The 20,526-nt window shown below is 35.8% G+C and overlaps 2 protein-coding genes and 1 long non-coding RNA gene across 7 annotated transcripts; 1 reads left to right on the forward strand and 2 right to left on the reverse strand.

The window, feature by feature from the left end:
• Positions 1–32: 32 nt before the first annotated feature.
• On the forward strand, positions 33–12,607 carry LOC143221839 (uncharacterized). Of its 3 annotated transcripts, XR_013011865.1 has the most exons (6): positions 934–3,093; positions 7,654–7,923; positions 9,003–9,095; positions 9,591–9,730; positions 9,909–10,677; positions 10,748–12,607. It is a non-coding gene; the product is annotated as an uncharacterized LOC143221839 (long non-coding RNA). The 3 variants fall into 3 exon arrangements; XR_013011863.1 differs by lacking the exons at positions 934–3,093; positions 10,748–12,607 and adding an exon at positions 33–907 and having other exon boundaries at positions 9,909–10,148; XR_013011866.1 differs by lacking the exon at positions 9,909–10,677.
• LOC143221812 (putative G-protein coupled receptor Mth-like 2) lies at positions 9,747–12,186 on the reverse strand. 2 transcript variants are annotated; one of them, XM_076447384.1, is made up of 3 exons: positions 12,051–12,186; positions 11,951–11,980; positions 9,747–11,230 (listed from the first exon to the last, which is right to left on the reverse strand). In XM_076447384.1, the coding sequence occupies exons 1-3, from the start codon at positions 12,184–12,186 to the stop codon at positions 10,776–10,778; spliced, it is 621 nt and encodes a 206-aa protein (XP_076303499.1). In that variant the 3' UTR covers positions 9,747–10,775. The 2 variants fall into 2 exon arrangements, with proteins under 2 accessions (XP_076303499.1, XP_076303508.1); XM_076447393.1 differs by lacking the exon at positions 11,951–11,980.
• Positions 12,187–20,009, reverse strand: LOC143221827 (G-protein coupled receptor Mth2-like). 2 transcript variants are annotated; one of them, XM_076447421.1, is made up of 6 exons: positions 19,509–20,009; positions 16,422–17,140; positions 14,860–15,091; positions 13,745–13,908; positions 13,096–13,329; positions 12,187–12,338 (listed from the first exon to the last, which is right to left on the reverse strand). In XM_076447421.1, the coding sequence occupies exons 4-6, from the start codon at positions 13,830–13,832 to the stop codon at positions 12,187–12,189; spliced, it is 474 nt and encodes a 157-aa protein (XP_076303536.1). In that variant the 5' UTR covers positions 13,833–13,908; positions 14,860–15,091; positions 16,422–17,140; positions 19,509–20,009. The 2 variants fall into 2 exon arrangements, with proteins under 2 accessions (XP_076303536.1, XP_076303544.1); XM_076447429.1 differs by having other exon boundaries at positions 13,745–13,925.
• Positions 20,010–20,526: the final 517 nt, after the last annotated feature.

Below are 20,526 nucleotides of genomic sequence, written 5' to 3' on the forward strand. Positions count from 1 at the left end.
CGTTCAGTTTAATGGAACCGTTCGTACCTATGCAAAAGTAACAACGTAAACGAAGTTTAGCGTCGAAGCTTCCGCTAAAATGACGGGTTTCCAGCCATCAAAACGCTTCGAAATTTCATCAAGTCGTTGTTCGATAGAGTTATGACTTAAAAGAGTTGCTTCAACGAAAAACAGTTTGGAGGGGAAAGACAATTCGATTAACCTGTGCAGATTGGCGGGAGCCATCACCGAGGTCGGACGTATTTACAATATCGTGCTCGCGTGTATGCGACGGCACTATCGGATCTTTATCATCTAACAAGGGAAGGACCCCAAGCGTCCGACTTCGATTTTGATAATTTTTTGTGAGACGATGGTATATGGATCCCTAATTATGTATGCAAAATATTAGGTGTAGTTACTCAATAGTTTTGAAGATATAAACAATTAAAGTTTCATACCTTGTTGATATACCATGATTTACAGCTCAATTGTTTTGAAGTTCAATTGTTTATATCTTTAAAACTATTGAGTAACTACACCTAATATTTTGCATACATAATTAGAGATCCACATACTATCGTCTCACAAAAAATTATCAAAATCGAAGTCGGACACTTGGGGTCCCTGCCTTGTAAGTGTTTCTTCTCTCACTGTGTTTGTACTTGTGTCTCTGCCGGCAGAGGCACTTGTATCAATAGTGCCCAAAGTTCAAGTACATCAAGTTCAATAAATCCAACGATGGCCAACGCAACGATCAATGCATCCTACGCGCAAATTACTACACAAATGGCCGCTCCGTATCCCGTCGAACGACCGTTCTGGTGGTGAAGCGCCACTGGCAGCAACTCATGTCGGGCGAAGATATTTTGCTTTCTGGTTCGAAAAAAACGTCGACGTTGCAAACTTGAAAGGGTGGTTTCTCAAGGTAAAAGTCTGCTCTATTGCGTGGTATAGTTCGATTTGCCGCTGGACCCTTATTCTTCAAGATAAACTGAAAAATATACTCAAAAATTGGTGCAAATTGGTGTCTCTCCGTCTTTGATGATTGCTTATACATGTTTAAGCAATCATATTCTATGTATATTGTATATCGCTGTATTCGGGAAAGTCTGCAGAATCTTATGTTGTAAAGAACAATTCAATATCTCAAAAACTGTGCGTCTAGGAGAAAAATTAAGGGCAGATTCGGAATCAGCGCGAAATTTTTTAATATTTCCACTGTTATAAATTGTACGTAACCATTTTTGTCATAAATGCATAAAATCCGCAGTCTAGTTATAACTTTTCTAGGTGTATCTGCAAATGTTGATAGTCCGAGAACTAAGAAAATGTAAATTCTCTGTAATATCTAATAACGTTGGAAGAAGTTGTTTAGTCTTGATGAAACTGCGTTCTATACGTATTTCGATCGTCCACAGTATTAATTACATCTATCGCCTAAACATTCCAGGTTAAGCACGTAACTCGATCTGGGCGTGATTTTCGTAGTTTACGTTACACCAAAGATTAATCATCCAAGATAAATTTAGAGAGTACCGCGAGCACAGAAATTATTATCTTCGAGATCACCGTCCAAGCTGTCTAGAAGTTTAAAAACAGCCGCGATCTATTTTGACAAATGCTAATACGGATCGCTTCGTTATGATGCAGTAGCTAAAATCGAGAATGATTTATCGTTCATTCGTACCGATTTAACATTATTGATTTTACCGCATCTATAAATACACCACCGACATAATCGGGTCGGAAACCTACGAACAGTAAAGCTGTTATTCCAATACATTAGAACATTGCTTGTTTAAAGTTTAAAGTCTGGCATTTACCTTTTCGAATGTGTCAAATTATACAGAGGCAAATATGTAGAAGGCTGATTTGTAATAGTTTATAAAAATTACAAAACGACGTTCAGTCAGATTTTATTATTATTTCATTTATAATTATGTACACAAATGAAAGAGTATATTAAACAAATCCATCTCAAAGTATTTTTATAATTTTTGTTTATAGTTTGAAGTCTGGCATTCACCCCCCCCCCCCTTTCGAATGTGTCAAATCGTACAGAGGCAAATATGTAGAAGGCTGATTTGCAATAGTTTATAAAAATTACAAAACGACGTTCAGTCAGATTTTATTATTATTTCATTTATAATTATGTACACAAATGAAAGAGTACATTTAACAAATCCTTCTGGAAGTATTTTTATAATTTTTAATAGGAAAATAGTAATGTCTAACACAAAAGTAATAACAGTCGACAAAAATTTCGTTTCACATTAATATCAAACATTTACCTTTCCAAAGTACCTTTTCAAACAACAATTCCTTAAATTTTTCTTGATCGACTACATGTGTTGCTACGATGAATGTAACGCTGCATATCATAGTAAATGGTGCATTCTTTTAATTTGTTATTTACTTTTGGACTCCGGTTGCTGCCGATTAAGTATAATCATACTTAAAGCTGTCCATCAAGAAGAGTCGAGATTGCTCCATCAAATCCTACCTCAACAACAACTTTAATTTTCCTCGATACAATCAAAGTTAGCTGGTTTATGAATGGCGGTATGGTTAATAGGAATCTAATGAAGAAACAATTACTGATGGGAAAATTCTTTGAAAAACCACTGATACAAGCAGTAATGCGTGTGTAGCTTCAAGAACGTGATCGGCCGAATACTGCTCGACTTTGACAGTTATCATTCGACCGTCGTCGGTCGCGTCGTAGACTATGAGCGTCGCATAACACTGTGAAATTCCCAAGCAACTTGCAGGACAGTGGCCGTGTAAACACTGTATGACGTCAATGTCACCACGCTCAGAATGAAACTGAATAACTCCTTGCGGTGATAAAGTTACGAACGGACGCTTCGCGAGCGCTGTAACGTGACATTAACTCCTTATTCGTTTTTACCAATCGAACACGAAGTGATAGAGCCCTAGAAGGATCAGAGACGAGAAATATGTAGTTCAGTGTAAACACGTGTCAGAGATGTACGAGCACTTGACACAGATAGATGTCACGCGTACGTCACAATATACGTAATTGTTCAGTGTACCTGTAAGTGTGGGAATAAGTGGGTGGAAACACCGTATTTCTATCGTATACATACAGTGAGTGTAAAAAGTATTCGTACGCCCTTTAAAATAGAATAACTCTTTTATAATTGTACCAAACGACCTGTTTTTATTACCACGCTTATATCAGCTTGCCGAGTTGTCGTTGTTGTATGCGTAAAATCTTGTAATCGAATTTTAAACCACTTCCCCATGAGCTAGAGACTTGAAACTTTAAACATAGCTCAGAACTGGATGACAATGCAATACTAAAAAACAAATTTAAACCAAAAACTGCGCGTCTAGGAGAAAAAAAATGTTTATATTAACCGTCACACCTCGCCGCGCGACGCTCGGTAGTACGTAATCGCGTTCAGCGATCCCCACTCCGCCCGTCAGCGCTCCCTACTCCACTACGAGTGCCCGCTCCGTCTCATCCTCACTCCACTGACCCATTTCGCATCGAAAGAGCTCGGTCAGTGTGGTGTGTTCCGTTCATTCACTTCAATTTCGAACTCCATCAAGAGACGTCGTCTCTTCATCGTCGTATTTCCATATCTTGCGTTTCTATACAGGGTGTCCCAAATGTGGTGTACTTAATTGAAATGGGAGGTTCCTGAGACCATTCTAAGAGACATTTTCCTTTGCACCAATGTCAACTGCGGCTTTGTTTAGGAGTTATTAACGAAAAACACGGACCAATCAGAGCGCGCCCTAGACGCGCGATGGCACGTTCAGCCCGGCGCGCCGGGAGACGAGCGCGGTGTAACGCCGCGATGCCGTAACGAACAAGAGTTTCTCGAGATTATGTGAATCTTCCCCGATTTGGATGAGCTTTGGATATGTTGTCAAGACCATGATTCTGAACAACATTTCCCTTTACAGTTTTTGTCGGCCGGCTTTAGTTTACGCGATAAGTAACTTGTAATTGTAAATCGATCGATGTACTATCTGAACTATCTCCTCTCCGATTTCGATGAGCCTTGGATATGTTGTCAAGACCATGATTCTGAACAACATTACCCTTTACAGTTTTTGTCGGTCGGAAGAACTTTACTTGTCAATTCATATGGGTGGATCTCTTTACCCGACTTACGGCAACTTTACCCGAACGAGGGAAAAAGCAGAAACTGATTGTATTAAAACCTCACTTATTCAGCCGTAAATCCATTTGCTGCTTCGAAATGTGTGTCACTGGGTCACTCGGTGACGAACTGCACAGATGTCTTCAGGTATACGACAGTACCGAAAGCTAAGGGACGTACGGCCAGGTCGACGAACTGCACAGCCGGTGGTAAAAGGCCTAAGGGATGCGGTCAAGTCGACGATCCAGAATTTCACTTTCACTTTCGAATCGATAAATAATTCGTATGTTTATTTCACACAGATGCCTTGAAATTTTTCCACACTCACAATCACTGTTCACATTTGTCAACACATAGTTATGCACTAATAGTAATTGCCATATCCCTTGTACTGCTGCACAAATCACAACAATCAGGTAATGCAATCACTAGACTGCGGATTTCATGCATTTGCAGCAAACATGAGTAGGTGCATTTTAAGACAGTAGAGAGATTAAAATAATTTCAAAACACCATAGTATTATTTTCAACTTCTTAAAATGATCACAGTGAGAATCAAATATCTGTCTGGCTCCTGTCCCTTGTAATAGCGGCAGCCAACATTAATGTTGCATAAAGATCCGTAGTCTAGTGATTAGTTTAAATATTACTATCAAAAACACAGCTAATAGCAACCGTTAGCTTTGAATTGACAAGTCTTTGGAGATGTTCTCTCTATCGCGGCTCGAACGACACTGATTTTCCGCAAGATTTTTCTAAAGAATTTAGGAAGGGCATTTAGAGTGTCGAAATTCGAAATGTGCACGCTGTAGCACGAGAACGACGGGACGGTTGTACGAAAAACAGAATGCGAGAAGGACCGCTGTAAGCTTTGTGGCAAACACATGTTTAGTTTTTCCTGCAGGTTGGTACGCAGAGTCGATGGGTAACTGTTCGAAAACGTCATCCGTCCTTTTACCCAGCAAGGGGTAAAAATGTCAGGTCAGCGTAGCATCCCTATTGTCCTATACCTTCCTTAAGAAACTTTCTAAAAGAAGGACAGACGACGTTTTCGAACGGTTACCCACCGACTCTGCGTACCAATCTACAGGAGAAACTAAACATGTGATTGCCAGCGGTCCTTCTCGTATCCTGTTTTTCGTCCAACCGTCCCGTCGTTCTCGTGCTACAGCGTGCATTTCGAATTTCGACACTCTAAATGCCCTCCCTAAATTCTTTAGAAAAATCTTGCGGAAAATCAGTGTCGTTCGAGCCGCGGTAGGAGAACATCTCCAAAGACTTGTCAATTCAAAGCTAACGGTTGCTATTAGCTGTGTTTTTGATAGTAATATTTAAACTAATCACTAGACTACGGATCTTTATGCAACATTAATGTTGGCTGCCGCTATTACAAGGGACAGGAGCCAGACAGATATTTGATTCTCACTGTGATCATTTTAAGAAGTTGAAAATAATACATTGGTGTTTTGAAATTATTTTAATCTCTCTACTGTATTAAAATGCAACTACTCATGTTTGCTACAAATACATGAAATCCGCGGTCTAGTGATTGCATTACCTGATTGTTGTGATTTGTGCAGCAGTACAAGGGATATGGCAATTACTATTAGTGCATAACTATGTGTTGACAAATGTGAACAGTGATTGTGAGTGTGGAAAAATTTCAAGACACACATTTCGAAGCAGCAAATGGATTTACGGCTGAATACGTGAGTTTTTAATACAATCAGTTTCTGTGCTTCTTCTCTTTTTTTACGATAATCTCGTAAACTAAAGCCAACCGCCAAATAGTCTAAAGAGAAATGTTATTCAGAATAATGGTCTTGACCACATATCCAAAGCTCATTGAAATCGGATAGGAGCTAGTAGTACATCGATCCCATGGATTTACAAGTAAAGTTTCTCGCGATAATCTCGTAAACTAAAGCCGATCGCCAAAAAGTCTAAAGAGAAATGTTGTTCAGAATAATGATCTTGACCACATATCCAAAGCTCATTGAAATCGGAGAGCATTCACATAATCGAGAAACTTTTGTTCGTTGCGATGTCACGGCGTACCACCGACACTCGCTTGTCGGCGCGGTGTGGCGCGGCCGCCCAGGGCGCGCTCTGATTGGTCCGTGTTTTTCGTTAATAACTCCTAAACAAAGCCGCAGTTGACATTGGTGCAAAGGAAAATGTCTCTTAGAATGGTCTCAGGAACCTCCCATTTCAATTAAGTACACCACATTTGGGACACCCTGTATATGTATATCTTACTAGTTCATACCAGTATTACTATATCTTGCGCTCCATTTAAAAAAGACTAAAAGATAGATAATAAAAAAATATGTAAAAAAACTTTTTAAAAACCACGCTTATATTAAATTGCACTAAACAGGAGAAAATAATTTTTTTAGACATTAGTGACTACAAATAAAAGCGTGGAGCGCCCACGAAGATTACGTCAATATAGTTTAGCGCTCCACGCTTTTATTTATAGTGACTAATGTCTAAAAAAATGATTTTCTCCTTTTTAGTGCATTTTAATATAAGCGTGGTTTTTAAAAAGTTTTTTGTAAATATTTTTTTATAATCAATTAGAAGCATTGGTTTACGAAATGATATGCAAACAAGATTTTCCAAATAATTATAATTTACAAGGCTACATGCAAAAGTAAGAAAGGCATTTTTTAAAAATGTTTTGTTTGGGCCCTTAAAGAAAATTTAAAATATATGTTTATTGCTTATGTTCAAGAGCTCAGTATACTGTGACCGTGACAGCACCTTAATAGCATTTTCAATAATTGTGCTGTAAAAAGAAGCCATAGAGATTTTCTTTTACATCACAATCTTAATCCCTTGCCTAATTACAATATCGTGTGTGACTCGTGATGAAGATACTGAACAGATTTTAATAAAAATGTATGTTAATAATTTCCTGTAACCGAAATAAAATTCTATTTTGGTTTTGTTAACGTACAGATATTGGAGAACATATAGGCATACAATAGATATAAGTAGACTACGGATCTTTATGCGTAATAAGATTTTTATAAATCAATTGCAAGAGAGAGAGAGAGAGAGAGAGAGAGAGAGAGAGAGCTATAGGAGCTAAGTAAAAATTTATTATCCTCGTTAATGATTTTTATATGTTAAAAATAGTATATCGGCATTGTTAAACGCTTTTAATCGTTTTCCTCTTTTGCATTACACCTACTCATTTTCGTCATAAATGCATAAAATCCGCAGTCTAGATATGTATAAGTTTTCTCCATAAAAAAAGTTCTAATCACTGAAACCGTAAAATAAATCGTAGGGCAAGAGGTTCAATGAAACTATTATATTATATGACGTTATTGAGGGTGACTTGTTAGTTCGCAATGAAAATTGCTGTTGCTATTGAAGGTTCCATTAAAAAGTATTTAGCCATGTACCATAGATTTTTCAAAATTATGCAATAATCACCGGTGGGTAATCTGTTAATAGTAAGGCAAGCTTGAGTTGTTCATATGTCTCTACAAAGATTAATATCTTGACCGATGATCTACAGAGAGGTAGCTGGAACCATCGTGTTCCGAGAGTTTTCACTTTCCCGAAATTCGAGGAGCGAAATTTCAAATTTAGCCATTGACGCAATGAACGGTCTCCGTACCTACGGGAGGCTCACTGGCTCGCGTTGGCGTCAACAGGTTCCGATGCCGAACAGAATCACTCGAACCAGAGAAAATCCAATGACGTCTTCGAACGCGTGGGCGTCCCAGAAGGGGATTTTACCGGATCACCTGTAGAGAACAGGAAGTATCAACGGAATGCCAGATCGGTGAGTACGTTGTTTTTGTGGTACAGAGTCGCCAGATTAAGACTTGTGTCCCCACTCTACTTTCCCCTTCTACGACGCTATTTCTCCTGCTTCCACCGCGATCCGATCACGTGACGCGTCTCGTCTCTATCGTGCATATGTCCGGTACTGGCAGAGAGAGGGTAACTTTTTCCTCTTAATCCTTTACACCCGAGTGGTGACTCGGAGAAAGAGAGGCGCCACTATATGTATAATAATTCTTACACCATTATTCAAAATATTTGTTGCACTATTAAATATGTATTCAATAAATTACTAAACGTATTTAACCCTTTGTTAAATGAATGTAAATGAAACAGGTTTTTTTATGTATTTGGTTCTTCCTTTATTTATTTAATTGTCTTATATTGTAGTCAGAAACAAATATAAGTTCCACAAATCTAAATTACAACAAAGTTTGAGTAACATTTAATATAATTAGTAGACTGCGGATCTTTATGCAAAATAAAAATTTCTTGGCAGAATTGCACCAAACTGGAGTGAAATAGAAATTTATTTTGTTCCCTATTGTTTTTAGTAGGTTGAGAATAATGTAATAGTATGTTTAAATTTTTCTAATATTTTTGCTATTTTAAATTACACCTATTTTCGTCATAAATGCATGAAATCCGTCTAATCATAAAGTCTAATACTTGGTAAACAAAATTGTTTAAAATAAGTAGCAGTCAAGGAACTGTCCTTTGAAGTAAATTTCAAATGAAACACTTAAAATAGTAGGGCGTTGTGTTGGCAAGAAAGTTGAAAAATAATTAAAGGGTTAATATTTTAATAAACTACCGAAAGTATCATACGCGAGGTATTATATCAGTTTTATATCGATAAAATGAAGAAAATCATACGATATGGAACTACATATTTCAGGCTGAAAGAGAAATTCGGTTTTCAGCAAAGAGCGCAAAGGGTTAATTTGTGCTGCCTCCCCCATCTGGCGACTCTGGTCTGGTGTAGATGCAATATCAATTCAAGTTTCGATTGCACTGTTCGCAAATTCTCTGACGAGTTTATTATTTTTATTATTTTCATGTCGATGGGGAGATCAGGATCTTGACCCTGAACGTACCCGGCGGCTCGTACCTGTTGGGATTCCCAAAACTCCGAGATTCCTGACATCAGGTTCGAAAGATAAACATCTGGTAAGGAAAAAGGTGGAATGTGAGAAGACTGTCCACTCTAGTCACAGTTCTTCGAACCTGATCTGGGCGCTTCTGAAATGGCATTATTGTATTTAACATATTATTTCCGTATTTTTCATTATAAAAAGGTTTTCATGTGATATCTAAACTGTGGTGCCCCACCTTAATAAACTGTAGGCTCCACTGAAATTAGGCGTTAGTGAGAGCGGAAGAGGGGGAGGGTGGTAACGGACTTAAAACCTTGAGAGGACCAAATATATTATTGTAAAAAAACATATTATTTCCAATAAAACGTCATTTTACTTTATAATTGTTCTTGAATTTAAAAAATTGTTCTTCTAAATTGTATCTTTGCTGCATATTATATTGAGTCTGAGTGTTATATCTTTGGCCTTTATAATAAAAATATAACGAAATAATATATTACTTATTGGGTTGCAACCAGAGTAATAGAATTATTACTTTCCATTTTGATTTCAAATAGGTGTGTTTCAGACTTGTAACATGTAGGAGTGACATGAAGAACTATTAGGACTGGACTGCGGATTGTTATGCAAAATAAAAATTGTCTGCATTATTTACAAGACGCAGAAGCTACACAGACATTTATTTATTGTCTTAATAGATGTAATCGGGTGAGAATAATGCAACTTCTTTAAATGTTTCTTTCTCTATTTTGCACTTAATAATATCTCAATAATCTTTATCTTCTCATTTGTATTACAAACGCATAGAATTTGCAATCTAATTATGACTATGAGCCAAAACATCCACGTGTCTTTCAAGCGTTAAGATTTCATTTTTGTTTTTCAGGAATATCAAAAATAAACAGGAAAAATGATTTTTGATTCAGCTGATTAGAAGCAACATTGTCGACTTAATATAGAAAGCGGAATTTGAAATTCCAAAGATTGTATAAGAAGAACTATTTCACAAGAGCGACGTCACAGATTATGTAAATATTTGTGATGCAGATTTTATGGACTAGTTGCATTAATTAATGCAATATTACGCAATGTGTTCCCAGCAGACTAATAAAATTTTTTTCAAGAATATTATACTATCTTTTAACTGGTAGTAAAGATAAAAACTGGATTTGTTGGACTCTACTCGTCGCATACTATCAGAATCGCTATAATGCTTCAGTGGCAAAGCATTTGCGTGAACACACTTTTGAAAAATAGTTCCTTTAATACAAAATCCTTAATTTCCTTTAAGTATCCTCTCGCTTCGAATATTATCGTTATTTACTGTACATACATAACAAATGGCTAACTATAAAATAATTCACTCGATTTTTGTGATTGATCAACGAAGTCTAAAGAGTTCATTAGCCTCGTTGATGGTTCTGATGTGAAAAGTCATTGAAATGTCTCTTCGGAGGAACTGTAACACAATTTGTGGTAGTAGAGTAACACAACTATCAGAGTCGCCAGATAAGGGGGGGGAGCACGAATTGAAGGGAAAAAATTATCCCCTCTCTCTGCCAGTAACAGATTAGTCACGTGACATTGTGACACATGAACGATAGACATAAACACGTAACGTGACGGGGATAGAATTCACAAGTCTGGCGATTCTGGTAACTATACGACGATCACACGCACTGGGTAAGGGTTGAGATCATGTTTACGGAGTGATCGTTTGTCCAGGTACAGTATCACCACCGACATCTTGTACCTAGTTTGTGGTATCACTGTTCAACATCGAAAGTTCCGTGTTTCCAACTTGAGGTGGCGTCGTTTCATTGCCACGAAGCTGTTGTATCCTGTGCCAAACGAAGTCCCTTTGCGGTATCACTAAGGAATAGAACACAATAACACCCTGAAGAGTGTTCATCAGGCTGATTAAGGACAACTCTCTAATGTCTTTACTGAACAAAGATCCAAGAAGTTCCATCGACCAGTTCAGAGCCATCAGAGTGAAGATGATCAAATAGACAATAGCTGTCCTGGTATAGCATCGGACGAGTTTTCGATCCCGACAAACCGATTCCTCATTCTTTTTTAAACGCCTCAAGTCGAGAATCTTCTGATACTTCGATAGCTTAATGAACGTTAGAACGAAGAGAATCACGTTTCCGAGAAAAAGCAATCCGACTGGCACGTAGAAGAATATCAGAGCTTTTCTGCTTGCTGTAAAAGAAGAAGTAAACGTGAAGATTCCCATTAATGTAATTTTCAGTTAATAGAGTTTCACGATTTTTTGTGTGTGAAGTTATGTGCTTTGTTCTATACTGCAAATATATTCTACAGTCATATTCAGGTCATATATTTCTCGTCTCGAGAAATTTTAATGTTGAAATAACAAGCACTATCTATCTAACGGTTCATTTTTGACAATATTGTAAAAAGTATCATCGAATTATTATCAAATAATTTAGTTTAACCTTCCGTCGGGCGCAACCGATCTGAGAGGCACAGCGCGATCATTTAGGTACCTCTTAGGTATCTCGAAAACAGTCACCCCCACCCTTGGGGAGGGCCCAAAAGGGCGGCCCTACGAGTATAGACGGCACCAAGTGCACTATTTCCCTAACAACAGTTGTATAAATGAACTTAATTAGATCCGTCGCGAAAAAAATCCTAACAGGATTAAGTGCGACGTAAAATAACCAATAAAAAAAAACTTAATTAGGTGTTTATCATGTTTTTTGAATGTGGGCCCGTCAAGCACATTGTGCCCGAACTCGGCGGTCCAGATATTGCGCCCGACGGAAGGTTAAATGTGATGTGAAATAACTGCGATGATCTCATTTATTTTTAATTTTCACTTAGACCACTTTCATAATCATGGGAACATACATATCTACACACAGTTTCCATACATTACAAAGTTAATGAATTGGTAATTACTTGTAAATAAGTATTTGATGTGCATCTTTGCTATAAATAAAATTTTGAATTTCTTAACAATTCATTTATATTTGATCTTATTTCTTTCACAAAAAATTACTTGACAATACTTTATTTCTAAATGGTTGATACTGATTTGCAAAAGGGCTTTCCTCCTTGCCGCAATTTGGCTTCACGTAGCTGATCGGTATCGTTGGACCAAGATCTCCTTTCACCGAGATGTAGATATGTATCATCTAGAGACTCCAACACCATAAAGAGTAACAAATAAATAACGTTTCTGGCTCCATCCTCTTGACTGTTTCGCCACGTACCGACAACCACATTGCGATGAACATCGCATTCATCCAAAAGAAACTGGCAATAAAGGAGAACTGGATAACAAATGCTGAAAAAGCCAAATGTTTTTTAATTGCTCCCAAATGATACTGACGTCTCCACCGATGGAATCACTTCTTACATCACTTTAAGTGTAATATTCTATGGATCGCGCTATACAGTCAAAAAATAAATGCTATGCGAATTGCAATCTAAACATATTTTTGTTTACTTATTCTCTAGCAAACTAGTCGGTGTATATATAACATCTTTAAAAAAAATTCATGTCCTTTGGACCAATTTTAAATAAGTTATGCGATTTTTAAGAATGTCCACTTAATATTGTACCCGACTGTATCATAGTTTACGAAACTTCAAGGTCGTTTTCTAAGAGAACGGTTCACACGAGACACATCATTGCTTTGAGACGTCTGTTCGTTGCGATGAGTACTATGTGACGAAATAAAAAAACAATTTAGACCTTGAAATTCCATGTTATGGCCAATTTTGCGGTACATTTCTGGAACAGATCTCCACAGATCCAGAGGTGCAGAATCACGATATAGTGGTCATGACATATAATTATGAAACACCCTGTACAGTACTGCAAGATAATCTCTTCTTTGAGATTCAAATTGTATTAATAAAAAAAAAGATAAAATAAGGAAATGAGGAAATAAGGCGCACGAAATACGACGATACCGCGATAACGGAGAATTAAGTGTTAATTTATGAGAAATTTCAGTGGAAGTGAACGCGTCCAAGTGATTCCATTCAGCCGGCTAGGTAAATGGTATATCAGAAGGTTCATTTTATGGCACTCTTACCTATACTGATGCAAGCCTGTTCTGATAAATGCGAACTTCCCAGTTGCATTATCGCCAACATAGAAAAAGCAAGTGCTAAACAAGCGCAGTAACAGCACAGTGCTTTTCCATAGCTGTCCCTTAATTGTGGAGTAATGCAATACGCGGCGATGGTAAGAATTAAAAATGGCACCGATATTAGGAAGCCGCAGGCGTAAACGGTGTATCGGGAATCCGCCGCCACGACTGAAGGATCTGAAATTATGCGCGCGAATTAGTCACAAAATATTTTATTCTAACACTAACCGTACGACGACCGGTCAAATGACCTTTTTCACATTCTTTATATAGGTTTTGCACTCCGAATTCACCATTTTGCATGTCAAATTCACCCTTTTGCAAATCAATTTCAACCTTTTACAAATAGAGTATTTTTAGGTAAGTTTTTGTAAAGAAAATCGCATCAAATATGAATTAATTGTTAAGGTATTCAAAAGGGTGAATTTGGTGTGCAATAACCTGTATTTTAATTATTGAAATTATAAAGATACTTTCCATTAGAAATTATTCAATAAATTTCTTTATTCGAGCACGTATTATTATGAAACTTATGAAAAATCTAAATTCAGTTTTGTAATTTTTATAAAACAATATACAACACAATTTGTACCTTTAGTCTGATCCGGAAGACACATGTAAATTTTCAGACCGGTTCCCGTGAGGTTTTCCATGCAATAATCGACGCCGAGCTTCAACATCGTCGGTTCTTCGTCTGGCGCGGACACAAACCCGTTTCGGCATAAAATGTTCTTATCGTTTGGATCTAACACAGTTCTAAAACAAGTACTTAACTGTAATCAAAATAAAATTATTCAATGGTGGGAAAATTTTGTGACGTTCGAACGCGCGTGCCTACACTAACCGGAAAAACATACACTCAATACAACATCTTTCCTGTTTCCTCATGTAATTCTTAATTGTGAAACAATTAACCTGTTTTCTATTTATCACGTTTAAAATCCTCATTTTTTTCTGTACACGCAATCTTTGGAGGACTAAAGATTTATCGTTTACTTTTTTCAATTGTTATATATGTATACCATAATTGATTAGAATATATAAATAATGAGTAAAGTGTGAATGTTTATGTAATTTTCATTTCATATGAATTATGATGTAACCGGACATGTCTTTTACTAACTCAATCTGTTTAGTGTTTTAGTTGTGATGTATTTATAGTTTGGAACACACACTAAAAATACAACGAGTACTTACCTTAACGAATACTTAATACTGTTAATGCTAACAGAGAAGTTATTTTAAATTCACGTTTGTAATTTATTTAGATTTGATTTAGTACACAATATTAATTAGCATTGAAGTAGTCATGCAATAGACTATAGAAAACTATAGAAAAGTTCTATAGTTGGTCGATTTATTTTTACATTTTGAAATCAGAGTAAATCGAGTAAACGTTGTTAAATATGTTACAACATTTATGCTTATTCAGTATATATAACACATTAATAAAATATGGTTGAATAATGGTTATTTTGTAAAGAGACTGCGAATTTTATGCATTTATAATAAAAATGAGAAGATCAAACAGTAAAATCATTTAAATAAATTAAAAATGCTACGGTATTATTTTCAACTCACTAAAATTACTTGAAAAGGAAATAAACGTCTATGTAGCTCCCGTATCATGTAATTAATGCAGACAATTTTTATTTTGCATAAAAATCCGCAGTCTAATGATAAATAATGTAACACGTCAACACTCACTTGTTGTATTTACAAGGGATTCCAATAATCGCAACGAACTCAGTTGGTTTATCACCGGGACCTCATAGCCAGTATTGTTAAAGGTATGAAAGAGAGGGGAGAAACTGTATTTGCAGATGACATCAGAAACAACGCATTTATCTGCAGTACCGTTAAAAATTTGACCCTTCGGGCAACATTTTCCAACAACTGGCAAATCTTTATATTTCTCTGGTATCCCAGTTCCATTTTGCTATAAAAAATAAAATAAAAAATTTGTCATTGTCAGTTGTTATTATCATTATTATTATTGTCAGTTCTCACATATTCTCATAAATGATATACGGATACACGTAATGAACAATCAATGTACAACGTAGCAAAGTATAGTAAAAGGTGAAGAAAAAAAATTATGTATTCCCAGAAAATGAACTCACGAGAAGTAGATAAAATTTATCGAGTGATAGATATCATGTTTTCGGAATTTTGCAATAAAATAGATTACTGTGAGTTACAAACGTCTTTGAACAACTAGTGACATACAGTGAACCACGAAAGTACTTGAACGCACTTTAACACTTTACCTACCGGAAGCCTATTAATAGGATTTTCAATCAGTGTGTTGTGCCAAAAGAAAGCATAGAAATTTTCTTTTACATTGCAATCTTAAGTGAAACTATTAGACGACGATATTGTTGGTGACTTGTTAGTTCTCAATGAAAATTGCTGTTTCCATTGAAGGTTCCATTAAAAAGTGTTTAGCCATGTTCCCTAGATTTCTTAAAATTATGCAATAATCACCGGTCGGTAATGTGTTAAAACAGTATTACTTTTTTATAGTCGGGCCAAACGGCCTGACTTTTTTTGAGCGATTAGAAGAATTGATTTACCAAATGACATGCCAAACAGATTTTGGAAAAATTGCAATTCCTAAGAGTTACATGAGAAAGTAAAAGAGGCACCATTAATAACTTTTTTAATAGAGCCCGTAATGATAATTTATAATATGCTTTTCATTTTTCATCTCTTATGCTTCTTATATGTATGTATATGTATGTACTTCATAATTGTGTTTCAATTGTAAAATCGAAGTACAGTGTAATTTAACTGAATAAGATACCTGAATTACAAATTACATTATAATTTAATTGGATGAAGCGACTGAATTTCGAATTACGAAACAAATGTAATCGAATCACATTGTAATTATAATTTGTGAAATAATTCAATTGTAATTTGACACAACTCTGGCGCGGGGAAGAATTTGCCTGGGCCTGTCGTAAGAAGAGTATGAATAGTCGTTCAAGTCATTACACTTTGACAGGATCTTTTTCTTCTTCCTTTATTAACATTAGATTAATGGAGTACTAAAACTGATTATGTTTTACATTACCTTACAAAAATAACAAGAATGTGTCTATCTCGGTATAATACGTCATACAATACATAATGTTTAGTAATTGATTAGATACCGACAAATTTAATAATGTAAACAATTATTATTATTATTAATTTTGTTAATTAAATTTAGGGTTAATTTTACGAGATTAATTAAATGTAGAAATTAACATGCTGTTACTCACATAATCGGAAAGGGGAATAGTAATCAGTGTTTCATCGTTCTTGCAACCATAGCAAACGCTCAGGCCGCAGAGAAGAATGTGCAGCAACATTAACAACCATTCCGTATTCCCAGGCATTGTTCAGCCTTTTTGCAGACCCTGCAAAATCAACAATAAAACTTTTACAACGTCTCGTGGATGAGTCCGTGTTAACACGTTCAACTCTTCTTTCTTCGCCCGTCGGTTACTGGCTTCGCCATCACGTGTCGAAGAACACGAACAGCGAGAAAATTTGGAGCATTCGATACGTCAGCAACACCTTTTGTCTGTCATAATCTCTCGAAGTTTGTATTCTTTGGCCGGTGTACACGTAAACGTCTTCTTCGAGATTTATGGCGAACTGTTCCGGGTTTAATAAAGTTTATTTGATCGGTACACGCGTTCAATGCGAACTATATGAATCAAGAAGACTCCTCGGTTAAGATCCAACGTATTAACAGTGATATTTCCTTGAAACTCCTCCGAGCACTATCGATCCAACCAATTCTTCACTGATTATTTTCACGTTAAGTATCGATTAAACACCCCTCGATGATCAAGATATGTAGTACTAACCTGCTCGCCAAGTGGGAGTATCCATAATAAAATACGTCCCGCTTTCGTGCGTTTTTTGATAAATTAGTGTAATGTAACAAAATGGCAGGTGGCGATGGTTGATTGAAAATCCTCCTTTCTGAAGTCTGTAACATGCAATAATTATGCTATTTAGTAGTTTAGAGTTAGAGTTTGTTAATAAAGAAATATTTAAGGATTATCAACCCTTTGCACTCCTTTGTCGGGTGTGACTCGACATCAGACAAAAAAAAAAATGTAAATAAAACGGATTTTTATATATGTATTTGATTCATCCTTTATGTATTTAACCCCTTGCCTAACAATATCGTGTCGAACTCGTGATGAAGATTCTGAACAGATTCTGATAAAACTGTATGTTAATAATTTCTTTTAAACCGAAATAAAATTGTATTTTGGTTTTGTTAATATAGAGCTATTGGAGAACATATAGGCATACAATGTATATCAATTTTCTCCTTTTTTAGGAAATTACGATCTACAAAAGAGTTCTAATCACTGAAACCGTAAAATAAATTGCACGGCAAGGGATTAATTGACGTGTTTTTTAGTTAGAAACAAATATAAATTACAAAAAAGTGTGAGGGCTATATTTAATATAATTAGTAAACAATATTGTTTAAAATAAGTAGTAGTCAAGGACCTGTCCTTTGAATTAAATTTCAAATAAAACACTTAAAATAGTAGAGAGTTGTTGGCAATAAAATTGAAAAATAATTCGGAGTGCATAGGGTTAATTATTAAGTTATAAATCATCATCATAGTTGTTCATGCCAGGAGTTCAATTCGCCTTTATCCAACGTGCGCCCGTGTTATCAACCGTTTCTGAGTTTGATAGATAAGTGTTTCCGGATCTGGCGGAAGCATTAAAAAATTCTATTACTAACGCCATATCAATTTCCTGTGTACATGTAAGCATTTTGCTTTAATTGCATAATGCTTTTTTTCGACGGATATTCTGATAACGGGCCGCTTAATCATCGGATTAAGTCTAGTACGTTGCCACTACACTAGGATATTATTCGTTCAATCATCGGATTAAAATGGGTTGTTGAGGTAAAGCTGGCTTGATCGTTTACTGCCACGTGTGACATTTTGTATTGATTCACAATTTAATATTGTAGTAACCTGTTGTACTTTCTCTATTTAATTTTGAAGAAGGATTTCGATTTTGTATACATATAAAGAAATAAATTTAAACATGGATATATCTATATCAGGAACAATGGGGTGAAATCAGTCCATATAATCTCATTTGTATTGAAAAATGCATTATGTTCTTAATGACTCATCATTAAAAAAGAAATGAAGAAATCATTTCTTCATTTAGTGAGTTGTTGGCAAGAAAATTGAAAAATAATTCGGAGTGCAAAGGATTAAGTTTATTTCTAAGAAATATCATGATTCGGTACAATTTTCTGCTTGTTTTTAAGTTAGTAACTGCGCCAAATCGTAATCCATCACTATTAGCCACAAACATACGCGATTCTCGATTTACGCGGCACTTTATTTACGCGAGTTTCTTTCATGTAAATTTCTTTTCTTCTCCATTATTCGCCTTTTTATTTATATCGTAATTTTTAAGGATTTTTCTCTTACCGGTGAATTTGGAGTGCAAAACCTGTATATGAAATTTACTGCAAGGACTAGGAGAGAGAGAGAGATTTGCTAATATTATATATTATTATATATCAAATAAATTATTATATATCAAATAAATTACTAAAAATTCGAGTATTGTACGAGGAACTTGCATCAGTTTAATATGCATAAAATGAAAAAAATCATATACAACGAAAATATTCTAGGTCAGAAGCAATGTTTAGTTTTCATATTAAAATAATTCCAAATGCAAAGTTAAATAAATAAAGGAAGAAGCAAAGACATATAAAAAACTGTTTCTTTTACATTTTTCTTTTTCTGATATCGAGTCGCGCTCGACAAAGGAGTTGCAAAGAGTTAATATTTTATTTAAAATCCTGCTTCTTGGAGCGTAGATTCTTATATAACTGACTTTCAAATAGTAACATATTTCTAAACATCCACAGTATTACCTGTATGGAAAAACTGATTTTCACTATACAAGCGGTTTCGTAATAAACGAAGCTAATCTACCTTAGCCAACTATATATTACTAAATCGATAAGACGACTAGTCGCTCGAGTCATCGCGATCGATCGAGATCGATAATAGAAGCTTCACAAGAATGTTTAATGTCATCTCAAAATGACAGTGAGTTTAATGAATGAATGGTCGTTGACCCATAATTCCCGCTATTTCGACGGCGAAACTCGCAACTATAGTGTGCAGAATCCTCGTGCTGCATCGAACATTGTTTCCCGGATTTTCGAAAGGATTATTATAGTGCAGCAATTATTGTCACGCTACCATGACGGAACAATACGCAGCCAGCACACGTGATCAACAAGAGAAGCGATAGGAACCGATAAAATTCTGCATTGTTGCTACACTTACCTATTTATTTTCCAAAATTTGATTCCCGTTCCTTTCGAGAGAAATTAACGCAATCGGATTGTATGGGCTCAAGGTCCGATGGACTTTCGACGCTGTCGAGATTAAAACGCTTCCTGATCGAAAAGTAGGATTTCGCCGGTGTTCATCATCACAGAATCTGCCTGAAACTTTGAATATTCGCGACCACAAAATTGTAGAGATAAGATTTTTGCGGAACGATCCAGATTTTCGGAGTATCGGAGTTTCGGGCCCGAGGAATTCCGTCGTACTGGTTTTCCCCAACAATGTAACGCTTTGTTTATTACTCCGTCTGAATCGGATCATCGCGACCGAGAGAGAGACAGTCCGAAAGAAATTCTCGTGGCTCATCGATCGACGTTCCGGAACACACTGGCCGTAGTCTTCGAAGAACGTGTCTTTTATCTATCGGTGCACGATTTCTCGCAAGATGCACACGTCATCAAAGATTCAGTAGACAGGACGCGTAATTGCAGATTTTTACGGTGCATTATAATACATACCAGAACTACACCCGGAAATGCAAACGTGGAAATAAAGATTCTATAAATAGCCGTAAAAACACGATATTGTAGCGATACCAATTATTGTAACACTGGATTCACGTATAACTATAATATACCACATATACATAACTGAAAATGTTAGAGAATTATGATTTTCAGATTTATTATTTATCTAAAAATAGTGTATGCTTTCTTCGGAAAAATTATTTTGATGTAATAATTATTTAATAAACTGAAAATGTTAGAATTGTAATTTTAATATTTTCCGTGTTATTTATCTATGGACAACGCGGATCTTTATGCAAAATAAAATTTTTTTACCACTATTGCAACAAAGTGGAGTGGAATGGAAATTTATATTCTTTCTTAAAATATTTAATAGGTTGATAATTAAACCATAGTACGTTTAAATTCTTCGAATGTTTGTACTGTTTTAAATTACATTTACTCATTTTTGTTATAAATGCATAAAATTCGCTGTCTATTTATCTAAA

The sequence above is a fragment of the Lasioglossum baleicum genome, chromosome 1 (assembly GCF_051020765.1).
Source record: "Lasioglossum baleicum chromosome 1, iyLasBale1, whole genome shotgun sequence".
Taxonomy (NCBI): domain Eukaryota; kingdom Metazoa; phylum Arthropoda; class Insecta; order Hymenoptera; family Halictidae; genus Lasioglossum; species Lasioglossum baleicum.

What these genes read in the sequence shown, in the direction of transcription:
- LOC143221812 (XM_076447384.1), bottom strand. Translation starts at nt 12,186, where the DNA reads ATGATACATATCTACATCTCGGTGAAAGGAGATCTTGGTCCAACGATA. An exon ending in TAGAAATAAAGTATTGTCAA is followed by an intron (nt 11,981 to 12,050) that starts GTAATTTTTTGT and finishes TTTTATTTATAG; the next exon opens with CAAAGATGCACATCAAATAC. An exon ending in CATCAAATACTTATTTACAA is followed by an intron (nt 11,231 to 11,950) that starts GTAATTACCAAT and finishes CTTCTTTTACAG; the next exon opens with CAAGCAGAAAAGCTCTGATA.
- LOC143221827 (XM_076447421.1), bottom strand. Translation starts at nt 13,832, where the DNA reads ATGTTGAAGCTCGGCGTCGATTATTGCATGGAAAACCTCACGGGAACC. An exon ending in TCTTCCGGATCAGACTAAAG is followed by an intron (nt 13,330 to 13,744) that starts GTACAAATTGTG and finishes GCATAATTTCAG; the next exon opens with ATCCTTCAGTCGTGGCGGCG. An exon ending in ACAGGCTTGCATCAGTATAG is followed by an intron (nt 12,339 to 13,095) that starts GTAAGAGTGCCA and finishes TGGCTTTTTCAG; the next exon opens with CATTTGTTATCCAGTTCTCC.